This window comes from Lasioglossum baleicum, chromosome 11, assembly GCF_051020765.1.
Source record: "Lasioglossum baleicum chromosome 11, iyLasBale1, whole genome shotgun sequence".
In the NCBI taxonomy this organism is placed as follows: Eukaryota; Metazoa; Arthropoda; class Insecta; order Hymenoptera; family Halictidae; genus Lasioglossum; species Lasioglossum baleicum.
This window is the reverse complement of record NC_134939.1, coordinates 15410492-15427359: the sequence shown is the minus strand read 5'-3', so window position 1 is coordinate 15427359 and position 16868 is coordinate 15410492. Positions and strand designations below refer to the sequence as shown.

The window sequence follows — 16868 nt, the reverse complement described above, 5'->3', positions numbered from 1 at the left end:
AATTAAATTAAATATACATATATAATACATATTATAGTAAGCCAATCGGTTTAAAGCAATAATAAATAAATAAATAATACATATCAGACACTCACCATGTAGGCAGACTGGCGTTGTCGCTTTTTAAGTCTTCTACTCCGACCTATTAGAAATTCGAATCGTTCGAAGACACGGCACTATTTGAAATGTAATACGGTATGACACGGTATATTCAACAAATATAAATACACGGTTTAATGATCTGGATATTACCCACTTTTAACACAACACTTGTTAGATACTCTGCAAAGTAAAATCTGCCGTTACCAAATTCAATTTCATTTGTTTATAACTTTGTAACGAAGCGTATCTAACCGAACTTCAAATAACATTTTTTTCTTATTACTCTTGTAGAATACACTTCCACAGTTTGGCCGGAAAAAACTACTATTCTGTTTTCTTAAATAAAGCAAGTTGTGAGGAAACAAATACAGATTTCATATGTGTTGCAAATTTTTACAAATATAATTGACAAAATAAGGTAACAGGAAGGTAAGTGACGAAGATTGGGTCGTTCCACTCGCACTTTTGGTTCTAGCCGAATTATTGGCTGAAGTGTGTGACGTCACGGCCTAACCATTGGCTGCGAGTGAGAACCGCCTTTACCTTGTATAGACGCATGCGCGCTGGAAACTGATTTTCGAAAAACGCGCCAGAATTTCACCTCAAAATTATATATTATATGTAGATATATATATATATTTATATTGTTTGTAATATGTTATTTCAGTGCAAGCTACGATAATTTATTTGTAATGTACTTAATGTAATATATCCGTAATATTCTCTTAAAATATATTTTCTACAGATATCATTTTCTTATGTGTTTCTTCTTTTTCAACTTTTCAATCTTATAAAATAAATATAAATGCTTTGAAAACCAATATTCATAAATATTACATTACAAATTAACACAAATAGATTTCTAATTATTAAACATTGACACGATATAAAGTCCAGATGATTTAAATTTCCCGTTTACCTACACGACCAATTTAAAGTAGCCTTTCTCAATTCTAATTTAACAAAATGTTAGCTACGTGTTTGAAAATGTTGCGACTTAGTAACAAAGTGAGAGGTGAACGTTTATAGTACATCTACATCAGTATATTGCTTTGTTAAATCTTCTGTTCCATTAATCGTACTAATTTTTCTAAATCTCTCCTACAAAATACTAACACTACCAAAAAACTATTCTTTCCGAATTTTTCGAACATGTAAAATCTTTATGTCATCAATAAACTCTTCGTGTATATATACATATGTATAAGAAGTATAAAAATATTCTAAAAGTAATTTCCAGATTTACAATTTTTCTGTAAGTTCAGGCACAGCCTTAAACAGGTCAGCAACAAGACCATAATCGGTTACTTGGAAGATCGGCGCGTCCGGGTCTTTATTAATTGCGACGATCGTTTTCGAGTCTTTCATGCCAGCGAGATGTTGAATTGCTCCGGATATGCCCACAGCAATGTACAGATCCTAAAAAGTTCATATTATAATCTACAGTATTTGGAAAAGGCAGAGATAACAAAAATGTAAAGTTTGCTTACAGGGGCCACGATCTTTCCAGTTTGTCCAACTTGTAAGTCATTGGGCACAAAGCCAGCATCAACTGCAGCTCGAGATGCACCAACAGCTGCATTAAGCTTATCGGCCAGCGCATATAATAATTTGAAATTATCTGCAGACTTCATTCCCCTTCCTCCAGAAACAACAACCTTTGCGGATGTTAACTCTGGTCTATCAGATTTAATTATTTCCTGTTTGATGAACTCTGTTAGGCTTGTCTTGTAGTCACCAGCCGTTGCAGGGTTACATTTAGCACTGCCTCCCTCCAAAGGTGATGGTTCAAATGATGTTCCTCTTACAGAGACTACTTTTACATTATCTTTGCTCTTTAACGTTTGAATTGCATTTCCAGCATAGATAGTACGGACAAATGTGTCTGGAGCTTTGATATCAATAATTTCACTTATTGGAGATACGTCTAGCTTGGCTGCAACCTTTGAAGAACAATGTTATTTTTATACATATAATGAATACATTTACATTGAATTTTTAAGTAAAGATATTTACTCTTGGTAGCAGTGCTTTTCCAAAAGCAGTAGCTCCAGCCATGATATGAGTAAATTTATGCTCATTTTGAGTGGCAATAACAAGAGGAGTTAACGTCTCTGGGAGTAACCCTTTGAACGCATCATTTTGCGCAACCAAAACTCTGGAAACACCGTTGGCCTTGCTAACTGCTTGCGCAACTGCATCACATTTTGTACCAGCAACTAATACAGTTATTTCACCACCAATTTTCTTTGCAGCACTGAGTGCATTGCAGGTAACAGGTGACAATGATTCATTGTTATGCTCTGCAATGACCAACGTCGATTCATAACGTGCCACTGTAGCAAACTATAAATGGCAAATGGTTTTGTTAAACATTATTTTCAACTCTATTTCTCGGAAACTTGCTAAAGAATAGTTTTTTGGTAATGTTAGTATTTTGTAGGAGAGGTTTAGAAAAATGAGTACGATCAATGGAACGGAAGATTTAACAATATGTAATATAAGCAGATACGCGGTTAGTATACATGAAACAAATGAAGATTAAGAGAAATCGAAACGTTCGTTATTCACCTTGTTACTGAGCCGCAACGTTTTCAAACACGTAGCGAACATTTTGTTAAATTATAATTCGAAAAGACTACTTCTTAAATAGTCGGTTCTGAAATAACTAAAGAAAATTTATCCGTATCTATTGAAGTCCAAAGCGGTCCAAAGTCCTTTAAATTGGTTGTGTAGGCAAACGGGAAATTGTGTCAATGTCTCATAATTAGAAAACTATTTGTGTTAATTTAACATTTAATATTTATTTATAGTGAAATATTAATATATATATTTTACATTCATTTTATAAGATTGAACCGTTGAAAAAGAAGAAAACATAATAAAATGATAACTATATATATATACATACATTATGTCTTTTGAAAATTTTTATTATAATACGATTTTATTCAATTAAATTAATACGATTTTAATTTATTTCAGATCTAAAAAGGATACTACCACGGAAAATGAGATATATATTATTTATATACATTATAATCAGTGTACATTCATATCATGTTCTTCCACACACATTCCCTCCCTCATCTATATATATATCAGAGAGTATATATATAAATATATATATATTTACATTTTACATATATATATGTATAGAAATAGTATTGCCGCTTGCCGCTTGCCGCTTCCTTTTTCTAGTTTAGGACGTATCACTATCACTAGATATACGATCATGGGTTATTAAAATTGACTGAGACACCTATCTATTTAATCCTTTATCACGTATCATAGCTTATGGCTTAACCTTAAAGAGCATTCCTAAAGTCTGTGGTGTTATTATTTAAAAAATACAGCAATGAAATATAATCTTATATATTAAAAAGTAATGGAAGAAAAAATCATTAAAAAAAGTCACCGTAAACAACAGCGAGCCTCCCACAGACTTCTTAGAGATATGAATATTAAATGCTGTAATAATCCAACGAAGGTTATTATCTATTTAAGCAAATCTAATCGGTAGAATTAATGAACGATGAAATATAACTAAAATCTATTTGTTCATCTTATATTCTATTATAGTATTTGATGATTTGCAATGCTGGTTTGGTAACTGGATTCAAGCGGGAAGCATTACAAAATATTACAGACCCAATTGTTTCGAAGTATGATATAATAATGCCACCGAATAAATCCTATTGTTTCATTAAATGTTTTTCTGTGGAAGACGCTGAATGTGCATACAAAAAAATCCATGGTCATGTAAAAATTAATGGTTCGGATACACCATTGTATGCGACATTTACAGAATCAGGTACTTAATGCATTCATAAATTTAACTAAGGACATATTGCTTTTTTCTCATTTCATGAAAATCAAAAACACCGTATAATATCGAAATTACATTTCAGTTCCTGATCTAGATGATCAATTAATTTACGAACTTCCTTCAGGACTTAGATTAATAGAAAATATTATAACTGAAGAAGAAGAAAAATGTTTATTGAATTCAATTAGTTGGACTACCGAAGGTATTATAAAGAAATGATTTGTAGCTATTGGTACATAGTATGTACTTACACTATATGCAGTGACTCTTACTAATATTCAAACACTCTTAAATTTTTTGAGAAGTTTGAAAAATTGGTTTGAAACATAATGTGAACAAAATTTTTGGGGAAAATTGCAAGTTGTCGAAATTGCAGAGAAAATACTAAAATTTGTATTTTGCAACTTCTTTTGTAGACTTATATGGAAAATTTAGAAAACACGTTTCATAGATCGGTCAATGTTGCAATGAGCTACAAACGTTTAAAAGCAGTAAAAATTGCAATAAATCCAAAGATTTTTAGATCTTTCAATATTTGTTGTCTTTTCCCATATCAACTGCTTTCGATGAAACTTTCACAATGCATATAATCGACATAGGACCACAAAAGAAAGTTGTGAAACGCAACTTTTAGTATTTCCTCTACAATTCCGACCAATTGCAATTTTTGAAAAATTTGCTTTCACGTCATGTAGTAAACTAATTGCTCCAACTTTTCAAAAAAAGTTCAAATCGTATAGTCTAACATTAAAAAAGTTATCATTTTTTGAGAGCATCCGAATATTAATGGGAGTTACTGTATATATATATATTTGTTTACTTTTTAGAATCTGTTTCATCTGATTTAAAACATAGGAGAGTTAAACATTTTGGCTATGAATTCGAATATAATTCGAACAAAGTAGATCCTGATAAACCGATTGCACCTATTCCAGAAGAGTACCAATTTTTACAGACATTATTTAAGCAATACCACAACGTACCATATGAGTACGATCAGTTAACAATAAATCATTATTTACCTGGACAAGGTATATTACATGAAATCTTCTTTCTAATGTAGCTTCGTTTATTAAATCTTTATAATCTTCTATAATTTAAGGAATTCCCCCACACATTGATACGCACAGCGTCTTCGAAGATTCTATATTGTCTTTGTCATTGGGTTCAGCATGTATAATGGACTTTAAGCGAGAAGATAAAAAAGTCAATGTTCTTTTACCTTCTCGTTCGTTATTAATTATGTCAGGTGAAGCTCGCTATGCATGGTCTCATGGAATTTGTCCTAGACACAATGATGTAGTGAAATCTGTAGATGGAACAACAACGCAACCGCGAAGCACAAGAGTGTCATTTACATTTCGAAAAGTGAGAAGAGGCGATTGCCTTTGTACTTTCCCAGAATGCTGTGACACTAAAGCAAAATCTTCCACCATTCTTATCGATGATAAAATAGCGAAAGGACTAGAATACTCTTATGTACATAATGTATGTGTTATAAATTATATACACAATACATAATGTATTGTTATAAAATTGATTACAGCAGTTGTAAAGAACTTATATATTATAGGTTTATGAAAATATTTCAAGTCATTTTAACGAAACAAGACATAAACAGTGGCCAAATGTTTTAAAGTTTCTCCACTCATTAAATCCAGGTGATATTCTTTTAGATGTAGGTTGTGGAAATGGCAAGTATCTCTATGAACAGCAACGTATATTTAAGGTATAGCTTCTCTATGTTTTTACTTATTCATTTCTCTGTGTACGATATGGTTAAATGTTACGATCTATGCAAAAAATTGACCACTTCAGGTTGGATGCGATCGAAGCCAAAATCTAATGAAAATATGTTACAAAAAGAAATTTGAAGTATTCCTATCCGACTGTTTGTATTTACCGTACAGAGATAATAGTATGGATGCAGCAATAAGTATAGCAGTAATTCATCACCTTTCAACCCATGAAAGAAGAAAACAAGCAATTTCAGAATTAGCACGACTTCTTAGACCCAATGGAAAATGTTTAATTTATGTATGGGCGAAAGAACAAGAAAAGGATTCTGCTAAAACTGCATATTTAAAATATAGCACAAGTAAAAAGGATAACACAACATCGTGTGAACAGAAATTAACAGAATACGGTGTAACATTACCGGTTCATGAAAATCGTACAAAATTTATGTCTACAGATATGCTTGTTCCTTGGAAAAGAAAAGGAGGAGGAAACTTTCTGAGGTATTACCATGTATTCGAAGAAGGAGAACTACAACAGTTGTGTTCTCAAGTACCCATGGTTAACATAGAACAAGTATATTACGACGAAGGGAATTGGTGTGTGATTTTACAAAAAAAAGCTGAATCAGTTTGTCTTGAATAAATTATTTTTTTATAAGAAACGATGTGCATTTGAAACAATACCTTCTTAAATATAATAACTAGAAACATAAGTTGAAAATAAGACACATACAAGAATTATAATGCTTTAAATGATTTTACCTTTATTGGAAAAAGAACAAAATACATGGAATATGTGTACTATACAGGGTTTTAGATATAAATAGTCCCTGATATCTAGTTTTGTCGTTATAAACATGAATAATGCGTAGGTAGACAAGACAAGTGCACTGTACAAAGCTCACTCTGCTTGACTTTTACTTGCTATTGTGCTTCAGTTGTTTAACATATTTCATAGCAATATAGATTATCATTATCATCAGTATTAATAATAATATTATTATCGTCGGCATCATAGTTTTCAATATTATTACTATTGATATTAATATTAATTATTTGTATTAGGTATCGCTTGTAAATATATTAGCACACCTTATTCACATAAAAATAGTATCCAATTATGAAATTAATGGAGAACGATAATGGATATCGAACGCTATTTCCAAGAATTGCAACTGAACTTTATAAGAAGTGTAACTTTTGTTTTTTTTTTTAGATGTTAATGTCAATAGTGTACATAATATATACAACGATTGACAATGCTAAACTATTAGTAAAATTGTTATATATTTTTAATTGGCGAGTGCTTGATGCAGGACAAAGTATACTGTCCTATGCTGTTTTATTTATGTATTCAAGACTTACACAGGGCCAACTTCTTCGGGATCATAGTTTTTTACTCTTTTGTTGTACGCAATTATTTCCTAATGAAAAGAATTTCATTATTTTCACTCTATTCAATTTATAAATCGCTTAAGGATGCGCCGGAGCAAAAATATCACTATTTCCGCTCGCCAATCGGCGACAGAGAAGATGTTTCTCGCAGGAAAGACACTGACAGAGAATATGAAACAGCTTGATTTTTTCGATCACGCGGGCGGGCTACATTTAGCGAAAAAATTGAAATATTCTCTGCATTATTGCTGGGTCCCGTACAAAACCCTTTTTTGCAATTTGGCTCTTGGAACGTTATGAACAACAAAAGTGTACGTTTTTATAGAAGAAATTGTTTTTCTGTACACTTTTTCCAAAAAAGGGCTTTGTACGCTAACCAGCAATAGTACAGAGAGTATTTCAACACAAAGAGCATTTGGAAAAAGTGTACAGAAAAAAATTTCTTCTACAAAAACTTACACTTTTGTTGTTTACAAAGTTCCAAGAGTCAAATTGCAAAAAAGGGCTCTGTACGGGACCCCGCAATAATGCAGAGAATATTTCAACACAAAGAGCATACAAAAATATTGCTTCTTCGAGCTATTTCATATTCTCTGTCAGTGTCTTTCCTGCGAGAAACATATCTGATTCTCTGTCTTCGTAGTGCACCTCGATTGGTGCTGTTAATGTTGCTGTTTTCGCTCCGACGCACCCTTAACAAAATTAGCTTACTCTTTCATATCTGGCTCTGTCCTCTTCTGCTATTGCCATATATTTTGATTTAGTTTGAAGATCTGTGCTCATCCACAGTTTACCCAATTCTTTGGCGATGTCACCTACTCCCATCTCTGGATGTAATTCCCTCATTTTACCACGTAACTCTTGGCAGAAATAGAAAAATGCAGACCTGAAAGAACACTTATGAGCAAACCATCGAGCATAGTAATCGATAACAAATAAACGTACAGTGCTCTTTTAGGCGCATCTTTGTCTCTGTATCTTTTTGTTCCTCTACGCGTTGGTTTTTCTGTTTCCTCATGGCTTACGTAATGTCTATCATAATAATGCATTTTTTTATTGCAATGTGCCCCATCTTCGAGATGTACAATCTAACAACATAACGTTTAATTAGATTTATTTATTGTACACACGTCTATCATATAAAACATTTTTTACATTATTTCACACAAACTTACTTCATTCTTTACTGGTACAGCATTAATGATAAAATTTTTACTTTGCATATTTGACCATTTCGTTTGATTGTTCGAAACGCTGGACACATTTCCAGGTTTCATTACTTGTTCACCACATTCTAAGAGTTGAATAACTTGTTACAGACATATTTGTCAATGAATATAATACTTCTGCATTCAATTGTATTATATACTGTTGTTATTTGACCATACAAATGAATGAACGATCTAAATGAAATAGAATTTTACCTGGAGTCATATTTGTTTGACCGACGATCATTGTGTCTCGCATTCCGGAATTCAAAGAATTATCACCTGTTTTTGTAAGGTAAACATTCTTCCTGTCAGACGATTCCATGTTTATAAAAGGGTTTCTTCTAGAAGTCTATGCCCAAGAACTCGACGATCTTTGTAAAAGTATAATGATCTATATAAAATATTATTGCCTGCTTTTAATACTTAAAAACTATATACTCTGACAAATCATCATATACTGTTATAAATGTAAATATTTTTTATGGATTTTTCATACATTAAATACAAAGAAGTTATCGGTATTAAAATACCAAGTTTCATTCGTGTTTTCAATGCAGTTAGGTGCAAACCTTGTACTAAATCGTATATAAAGATTATTCAATACTAAATTCTAATTTTTCAAAATATGATTTACAGAAAACATTTAATATCCATTCTTGGAGAGCATAAACAAATGTAACATATTTATTCATGATTCTTAATGGAAAAATTTTAAACTCCAATATATCCACAGAAAAGTATTTCTGACAAATAGTATCTAAAACAACCTTTTCTCGATTATTATGGTTTGTTTAATTATAGCTTCCAATATTTTGACATTAAATGCATAAATTCCGATTGTATAATCCAATCGTGTCTCTGAAATAGATTACATACTGGAAATAACAATATCAGACTCAGCTCGTATACATTTATTAATAATACTTTCACGAGATCTAAACAAAAAAAAGACATCGTAGAAGAACAGATTCGTTCGTTACGATACGAAATATAAAAAAAGGAACTGTCTAAAATGTATACTCACATTGCATACTTTCGTCGAAGAGGAAAAAAAAACAAAAATATGTAAGAACAATGTGGCAATAAGAAAAACAGTACTTACAATAATAAAATGAACCAAGGTATTAAAACTTTCGAATATAATAGCAACATGGAAGTAATGGAAGCAAGAGACAAATGTAACAGATATTTGCCTACAGATGACGTACAAAGGCAATCGCTGCTACAACAACACAATATAAAATGCTTCTTGATGCTCAGCCCGAGTTTCGGAGGAAGTAAATAAAACTAAAGATTTAATCTGTCTGGTAAACAGTGTTTCAACTTACCAGCAACAATTGAATGACAGCGTTGCAAAAGGAGTACGGAAAAAGCGATTATAAGTAACGCGGAACGTAACTTATTAAGCATCCATTCCACAGATCGGTCCTATCTATACACATCTATCCGTACGTATCACGCGTACCGTGATCAGCATTATACACGGAACACGTACAAATGTTTAAACGCAACTTTTTGCCAAGCACTTAAAATCAGATTTACCGGAGTAGCAAATATTTAATGGTAAAATACTTGCCAGTTATTGAACCATAGAAAGAGACTTATTGACAACAGGACTCGATGTTAAAAAATAGATCGTATAAACCAAGCTGATTGAAGCAGATATGACCGGGCATGGCCACTTTGTGGTGTGCATATACATGTACAATGCGCGCGCGCGCACCGTAAACATAACTCCTACGTTATACAGGGTGTCCCAAAAATGTTTCACTTCCTGGAAAGAGACGATTCCTGAGGTCATTTGGAGTAACTCTTGCCTTTGCGAAATTCTTCTCCGCGGCTTTGCTAAGGGGTTTTAACGGAAACCACGGACCAATCAATGCGCGGCTACAACGGACGGATTCTGGTTTGGCCAACATCAACGCCACGCTCTGTTGTAGCCAAGCTCTGATTGGTTCGTGTTTTTTATTAATAACTCCTTGACAAAGCAAAAGTCACTTCAAATGACCTCAGAAATCAGCTCTTTCAAGAAAGTACATTTTTGGGACGCCCTTTATAATTTACAAGATTTTAGTTTTCATATTATTATTATTCCTGTTTTTTTAATCATTTTGGTCACCGTAAAACTAAGCTTTCCAAGCATTATAATAAAAATAAGTGATATTTATGCACATTTGTAAGAAGAATCCATAAAATGAAGCTTATGAAATAGACTGCGGATGTTTATGCAAACTGCAATTTTTGTAGACGAATTATAAAAATCGTATTAAATTCTGTCAAAAATTTTATACTCTAGCATTTTTTGAAAATTTTCAGAAGCCATAAATGCATAAAGACTTATATATGAATGAAACACACAGATTTGTTGTTCATAACTTTATTTTATTGTTTATCTTTCGATATCTTGCAGATACATTTTCTGGGATTTTATTTAAAAAAGTACAAAAAAACTGTGTAATTCGTTTACTTCTTTTACTAATATATTTTGAACATTGATACATTTATTTACGGGGAAAATTTTACAAATTTTAATGAATCTTTCAAAGATCGATACTCTCGCAATTTATCTCGATCAATATATTGATGTATCGATATTAAATATTTGATTAAAATTATTTACTACACTGTAACAGTAAAGAAAAATTAATTAATTTATATTACTAGTGATTATAAATACATTCAAAAATACTAGAAATCTTTACAATGTGCATCAGAAATATCAAATATGTATCATTGACATTTGCGGCAAAGGTTATGTGCATTTGAGCATTGTTAGCTTTTTTGAATGTCCACGTGTTTAATGTGTCAATAATATACAAAATCATGAAGGAAACAATATTAACAAATTGTGAGAAAAACTTCATAAACAAAGCAGTGGAACGTACAACGGTACAATGTTTTATTTAATTGTTTTATGTACCTTACATTACACAGCTGAAAAATATTATTCAAGTATAATTGTACATACATATTCGATGTATGAAATTCTTGAAATTTTCATAAGATATTTTCTCTCTTGGGATTATGTGACTAATTTGTTTTCAGATTTAATTTTTATTAACACTTTATACTCCGAATTATTTTTCAATTTTACTGCCAAAAACTCCCTATTTACTATTTTAAGTTTATTATTTGAAATTTACTTCAAAGGACAGTTCCTTGAATACAAACGTTGTTGTAATTTATATTTGTTTTTGACTAAAAAATAAGCAATTCGATAAATAAAGAAATAACTAAATACATATAAAAAGCCGTTTCATTTACATTTGTCTTTCTCTGATGTAGAATCACAATCAACAAAGGAGTGCAAAGGGTTAACGTACATCTATTGAAATTTCTGACACCTAACACTAATAATGGAAAAGTAAAAAATTAAATAAACAGATTTATCTAATTTCTTAAAATATTTTCAGCGATTAGATGGCAGAAATTTGTTGGAAGCGAGGCCAGTTAAAATTTATTTTGGATCCAATTGGGGAAACTGTGTGGTTCTACTTGGTCAAACTAGGTAAAATAGACACAAATATTTTCTTATTTTAGGCTATTACAATTTCATATATAAGAGCGGATATTAATACTGCAGTATCTATAGATAACAATCAAATTATCTAGGAATGACGTATTATATGACATTGTAAAATATTATTGCAGAGTGGTAGCACAGGTATCATGCGATATACAGGAACCTAAAACATCGCGTCCTAATGAAGGAATGCTGCATATCAATGTTGAACTTAATCCATTGGCAGCAGCACATTTTGATGGCGGTAGACAATCTGAAGCTTCGATATTAATTAGTAGACAACTTGATAAATGTTTTAAAGACTCCAAATGTATCGATTTGGAATCGTTGTGTATTATAGCTGATAAAAAGGTTAATAGCTTTTTAAATACTATCAATTATCAACAAAGTATCACATATAGTTTTCCCTTATATTTGAAGTGTGGAAAAGTAATCTACAGATAGAACGTAGGATTAATTCTTTTCAGTTCTTTTATGTTGGTATAATTCTAAGCTAGTTAATAGATTCTTTGTTGTATTCACACAAAATTAAACTTTGGCATGGAAAAAAGTCTGGGAACATTGCACCAGAGCCTAAGCAAGTCAATGCATAATTGTTCTTCTGTTTATTCAATTGATATTCAATAGTATAGATATTTATTGTTTCATGGTTTTATAAATATCATGATTAAAACTATTGATCCACATCATAGGACAATTTCTGCTTAAAATAATATCTTAATCAATCCAGGAAGTTTTTCTAAATTGACACTCTGTACATCTCCACAATCGAAATGAAAATTTAAATTAAATAATTCATATAATACAGGTATGGAATGTAAGGGTTGACATAAACATCATTAATCATGACGGAAATTTAATTGACTGTGCTTCCATTGCTACATTAGCAGCACTTTTACATTTTCATAGGCCAGATGTGACATCAACTGGCGAAGATATTATAATTCATTCTTTCTCCGAAAAAGACCCTCTTCCTTTAACAGTGTATCATTATCCAGTTTGTGTATCTTTTATAACATTTGAAAGGTCAGTACTTTTAAACGATCTAATTCCATTTAAGCTAAATGTATTTGAATGAAATTTTATTTTTAGCGGAAACACGATTATGGATCCCACGTATTTGGAAGAAAGAGTTGGAGTTGCTCAACTCACACTTGGCATAAACTCTTACAGAGAAGTCTGTAGTTTACATTTTAATTATTTGACGAAAACTATGACCGTGCAGGATGTAATATCAGCAGTTTCTCATTACGCAGCAAACTATGCAACTAAATTAGTACAACAGATTAGGGAAGCAGTAACTCACGATGTGGAAGCAAGGTTCAACTTTAAACATTATATTAAAACACTTCTTTTTTAATACTTTGTCCTAATTTCTAAAATACATACATATCTAAATGATGTTTGTAGGTATAAGAAAGACGACCGTAATACAAATCGATTTAAGGAGTGTATAACACTAAAAAAATTGACTACAATCAACAGTGAATCTATAAGTATTAAATTACGTAAATGGGGTGAATTACAAAAATTAGAATCTGAAGGTAATATTTTTATAACCACTTATTAATCATTTATTTTCGTTCTATGAAGATAAATATACATTGAATACGGTCTAATTTTTGTAGAAGCATATTCCGAAGAAGCCGAAGAAAGTAAATGCAAAATTTTGAAACCTGGAGATGGTTCAGCTGAATTAATAGTGGATATTGTAAGTATTCGTAGAATTATAATTGAACTAGTGCTAATTTAGTTAACGAAATCAATTCTACAGGGTATACCGGTTGGCGAAGGTGGACCTAGTGCATGGAATATGTCAGAATCATCAGAAGAAGCCAGTGACGTAGAAATTACAGCTGTAGAACAAAAGGAAAAGAAAGTGTTGGATGATATAGGTACGTTTTTAAAAAATTGCACTTTTTATCAAGAATCTTAATTTATTTCATATTTGCAATCTATTTTAATAACGTATATTAATAACGTCGACTATTATTGTTTTAGAAATAAATGATGATAGCGAAGAAGAAGCTACTGAAATGTTAGACTTGAAAGATATAATGCAGTAAATGTGAATTGATAAAGCTAGCAAACTCTCTATACAATTATACAAAAAGTATTCCATCAGTTTTTATGCTATGTCAATGTACTTACTATTTCTCTTGAGTATCACTTAATATAATAACAGTAAGATCAAATAAATGAAAGCTCGAAATGTATTGTTACGCATAATATATTTTTTTAGCATGTTTTTTATACATAGATTTTATAAAATACCTATGCCTATTAACAAGTAAAAATCCATAGATATACTTTTGATCTCACTAGTAAAATATCATTACAATAACAAAACTCATACTCGTAAAACGTAGCCTAGGCTATGTGGTATCGTTACTTAAACCGTTCTTTTGATCCAATTTGTTTGCATTGGTTTTTACCGTGTACATGAAAAAGCTTAACGCTTCTCTTTCAACTACAGGGATGGTCTTAAAATGCTTCATAAGTGTCTGGAATAAAAACGAAATACATGATTCATTGATAAAATGTCTGCTATGATATCTTTATAGCTCGCTCCTTTTATTTACTGTTTTTGTTTGTTCTACTTACATCAGCTAATTGAGCTTTATTTAAACCTGGACGTGTAGAAACTTTATAGTGCCTCTTGTACCGCCTTAACGTACCGACTTGTAATTGGAAAAGGTCGACCTCCGGAAGGTCATTATCGGTTTCCCCAGAATCTTCTTCGGAGTCTTTACGTCTCCGCTGTTGCTGTTGTTTTGATCTTGCACATTGGATTACTTGTTTATGATAATCACAAATGTATGTATGACGTGCCTATTGACAAATCAGGTTTACAATGATATCAAATTTTTATCTAATCGTACAAACTCAAATTTTGACATTTTAAAACGTGATTATTCATGTTTCCAACGATTATCATTCACAAATGCTGGATGTACAACATAGGTATACATATTTTATTCTATAATTAGTACAAAAACATACAGTAATACACACATAATTAGTAACACTCAATAATAAACAACATTAGGTGATACATCCATAGTGTTGTTTACTGTTGAATGAACTTCAATCGTTCATAATGACCTTTTCAAATTTATTCTCTCTAGATATCAAAGTTTCATTACATTTCGTATACAGTATAAGGTAATATTTGAACTGTCATTATTCACGTATGATGTGACAATTACACGAAAAAAAAAATTGAAAAAGAAACAGGACTGAGAAATAATTGACTATAATAATCTTACTGAAACTATTCGTAATTGTTAATCTTACCACTTGATCGAGATTAAGTTTTAATCGCCGTTGAGTTACAGTTTTTTGAATACGTTTGCTGTAAGAAGCGTTGCCAGCTGGCCGAGTGCATCGTTCACCCTCATCTACAAGGCAACAAATTTGATCAGCAGCTCCTCTGGAATCTTCTTCACCGGTACTGAATCCATTCATTTTTTTTTATTCTTAACATCAACTAAATCGGTATGAAGAGTATGTAGAACTTTAACAACCTCGAAATGTCACGACGTATTGTATATGTTTGCGTCAAAAAACGGCGTGTCCCAGAGCAAAATACACTCGGCGATGTCTGCTTTTCACACTCATAATTTCCTGTCGAAATCCATTTGTTAAACACAATTCATTAACGAGATTCACACTTCTTTATCCACGATATAAAATGTAAACTTTGATAACCGGTGGCTAGTCTGTTATTTAATCGAAAGATTCAACCTTATAAATCGATCATTTAAATAGTAGAGTTTGCGTATTACGGGCACCTCAATGTTGAACGATGTCCTATAACGTTTCACTTTCTTTCCCTCAAACGATTTAACATGTGAGTTATTTTTATATATTCACTGTAACAAGTATTTCGCGAATCTTGTCACAATACAGACGGTTGATCTTGTTATTCCCTTTGCAACGGGTTTTCGAATTAACAAATTTCTTCGATGTTCTTTGCTATAATTCTTTGCCAGCTACACACCGCGTTTTGTTATTTACACAACTACATTGATTCACACGATACTGCGTAAAGGTGCATATGTATATACATGTACATATTTGATATATGTACTTACATATGTAGATTGTACATACAAGACGGTTCAACTTTGAAGCATTCCCATTCTGTTAAATTCAGAACTGCCAACTTTAAATAATATCATCGACCAATCATCGACAGACGATAAAATAGTTTTATACATATATATATATTTTGTACATTCAAAATATATAAACACCTTATTCAACCTTATTACATTCCTTTGCATTCCTTGTAACATAATTGAATAGTTTTCTTTTTCTATGAAATTTTTATATGTAAATTTTCACGTGAAACTTATAATGGAGAACAAAATTATTTATAACAATATATAGCCTTCGTATTACGTTACAAAAAATCTATAATAAATAATTAATAGAAGACTAATTTTGATAATACCAGAATTCTCGATGAAAGTTATTTCGTACTCACATGTTGTTTTTTACTCTACGTGTAATAGCACTATTTTAGATAACATAAACAAACATAAATCATTTTTTAGAAATCGTTGATATCGGCTATATAGGTAAGGGTATTTCAATATATCAAATCATATATTATTTACTGAATTATTATAAAAAGGTTTGTAATACTAGATACAGTGATAAATACAATCTTCAACCATCTTCAACCTTTTGTGGACAAAGGATATATAAATATATATGTACACACCTCGGAAATATTACTTGTAAAATAATCTGCAGAGCATATAATGCAATAAAGAGATAATACAAGGTGTATTTATACTTTTTATTGAATACTATATCTGTATAAATGCTTATTTATCTAAGTCTAAGCGGCGGAAAATATTTAAGTAATGTTTGCATCAAGTTGGCGATACTGTAATTTGCGCCGTATTTAGCTTACGGAATCTAGCGCCATCTGCTGTAATGATAAACTCTAACCTTAATAATTTAAACGTTTTATCTGTCAGTATATACCACTAGTCAAATGAAAATTAGTAAGTAAATTTTATTGCGAGAAAATTGTTTATTTAGTTTCGTGAGTT

The 16868-nt window shown here is 31.3% G+C and overlaps 5 protein-coding genes across 10 annotated transcripts in view; 2 read left to right on the top strand and 3 right to left on the bottom strand.

Moving 5' to 3' along the window:
* The window catches only part of LOC143213543 (electron transfer flavoprotein subunit alpha, mitochondrial-like), a 99666-nt gene extending 96487 nt beyond the window's left edge, over positions 1 to 3179 (bottom strand). For all 4 annotated transcript variants that reach the window (XM_076433486.1, XM_076433488.1, XM_076433489.1 and 1 more), the window contains exons 1-4: positions 2674 to 3179; positions 2119 to 2448; positions 1593 to 2045; positions 96 to 1521 (exon numbers count right to left, since the gene is read on the bottom strand). In XM_076433486.1, the coding sequence (XP_076289601.1) occupies positions 1345 to 1521; positions 1593 to 2045; positions 2119 to 2448; positions 2674 to 2715 (1002 nt within the window). In that variant the 5' untranslated portion in view covers positions 2716 to 3179 and the 3' untranslated portion in view covers positions 96 to 1344. The remainder of the gene's footprint in view (positions 1 to 95; positions 1522 to 1592; positions 2046 to 2118; positions 2449 to 2673) is intronic.
* A 61-nt stretch (positions 3180 to 3240) lies between these two features.
* On the top strand, positions 3241 to 8668 carry LOC143213540 (tRNA (carboxymethyluridine(34)-5-O)-methyltransferase ALKBH8). Its single transcript, XM_076433483.1, has 7 exons — positions 3241 to 3592; positions 3685 to 3916; positions 4014 to 4133; positions 4759 to 4962; positions 5034 to 5419; positions 5505 to 5660; positions 5750 to 8668. Exons 1-7 carry the CDS (start codon positions 3491 to 3493, stop codon positions 6311 to 6313), a joined length of 1764 nt encoding a protein of 587 aa, XP_076289598.1. The 5' UTR covers positions 3241 to 3490; the 3' UTR covers positions 6314 to 8668.
* On the bottom strand, positions 6409 to 8633 carry LOC143213546 (high mobility group protein B1-like 1). Of its 2 annotated transcripts, none has more exons than XM_076433493.1 (5): positions 8490 to 8633; positions 8241 to 8359; positions 8011 to 8153; positions 7777 to 7951; positions 6409 to 7094 (listed from the first exon to the last, which is right to left on the bottom strand). In XM_076433493.1, the coding sequence occupies exons 1-5, from the start codon at positions 8596 to 8598 to the stop codon at positions 7032 to 7034; spliced, it is 609 nt and encodes a 202-aa protein (XP_076289608.1). In that variant the 5' UTR covers positions 8599 to 8633; the 3' UTR covers positions 6409 to 7031. The 2 variants fall into 2 exon arrangements, with proteins under 2 accessions (XP_076289608.1, XP_076289607.1); XM_076433492.1 differs by having other exon boundaries at positions 8241 to 8374; positions 8490 to 8625.
* Sap30 (SIN3-associated polypeptide 30) lies at positions 8548 to 15859 on the bottom strand. Of its 2 annotated transcripts, XM_076433495.1 has the most exons (6): positions 15594 to 15859; positions 15097 to 15426; positions 14404 to 14631; positions 9605 to 14303; positions 9379 to 9498; positions 8548 to 8647 (listed from the first exon to the last, which is right to left on the bottom strand). In XM_076433495.1, exons 2-4 carry the CDS (start codon positions 15265 to 15267, stop codon positions 14175 to 14177), a joined length of 528 nt encoding a protein of 175 aa, XP_076289610.1. In that variant the 5' UTR covers positions 15268 to 15426; positions 15594 to 15859; the 3' UTR covers positions 8548 to 8647; positions 9379 to 9498; positions 9605 to 14174. The 2 variants fall into 2 exon arrangements, with proteins under 2 accessions (XP_076289610.1, XP_076289609.1); XM_076433494.1 differs by having other exon boundaries at positions 15097 to 15859.
* On the top strand, positions 10960 to 14047 carry Rrp45 (exosome complex component Rrp45). Its single transcript, XM_076433485.1, has 9 exons — positions 10960 to 11165; positions 11690 to 11784; positions 11928 to 12150; positions 12608 to 12825; positions 12892 to 13119; positions 13210 to 13343; positions 13428 to 13510; positions 13574 to 13694; positions 13801 to 14047. Exons 1-9 carry the CDS (start codon positions 11100 to 11102, stop codon positions 13863 to 13865), a joined length of 1233 nt encoding a protein of 410 aa, XP_076289600.1. The 5' UTR covers positions 10960 to 11099; the 3' UTR covers positions 13866 to 14047.
* Positions 15860 to 16868: the final 1009 nt, after the last annotated feature.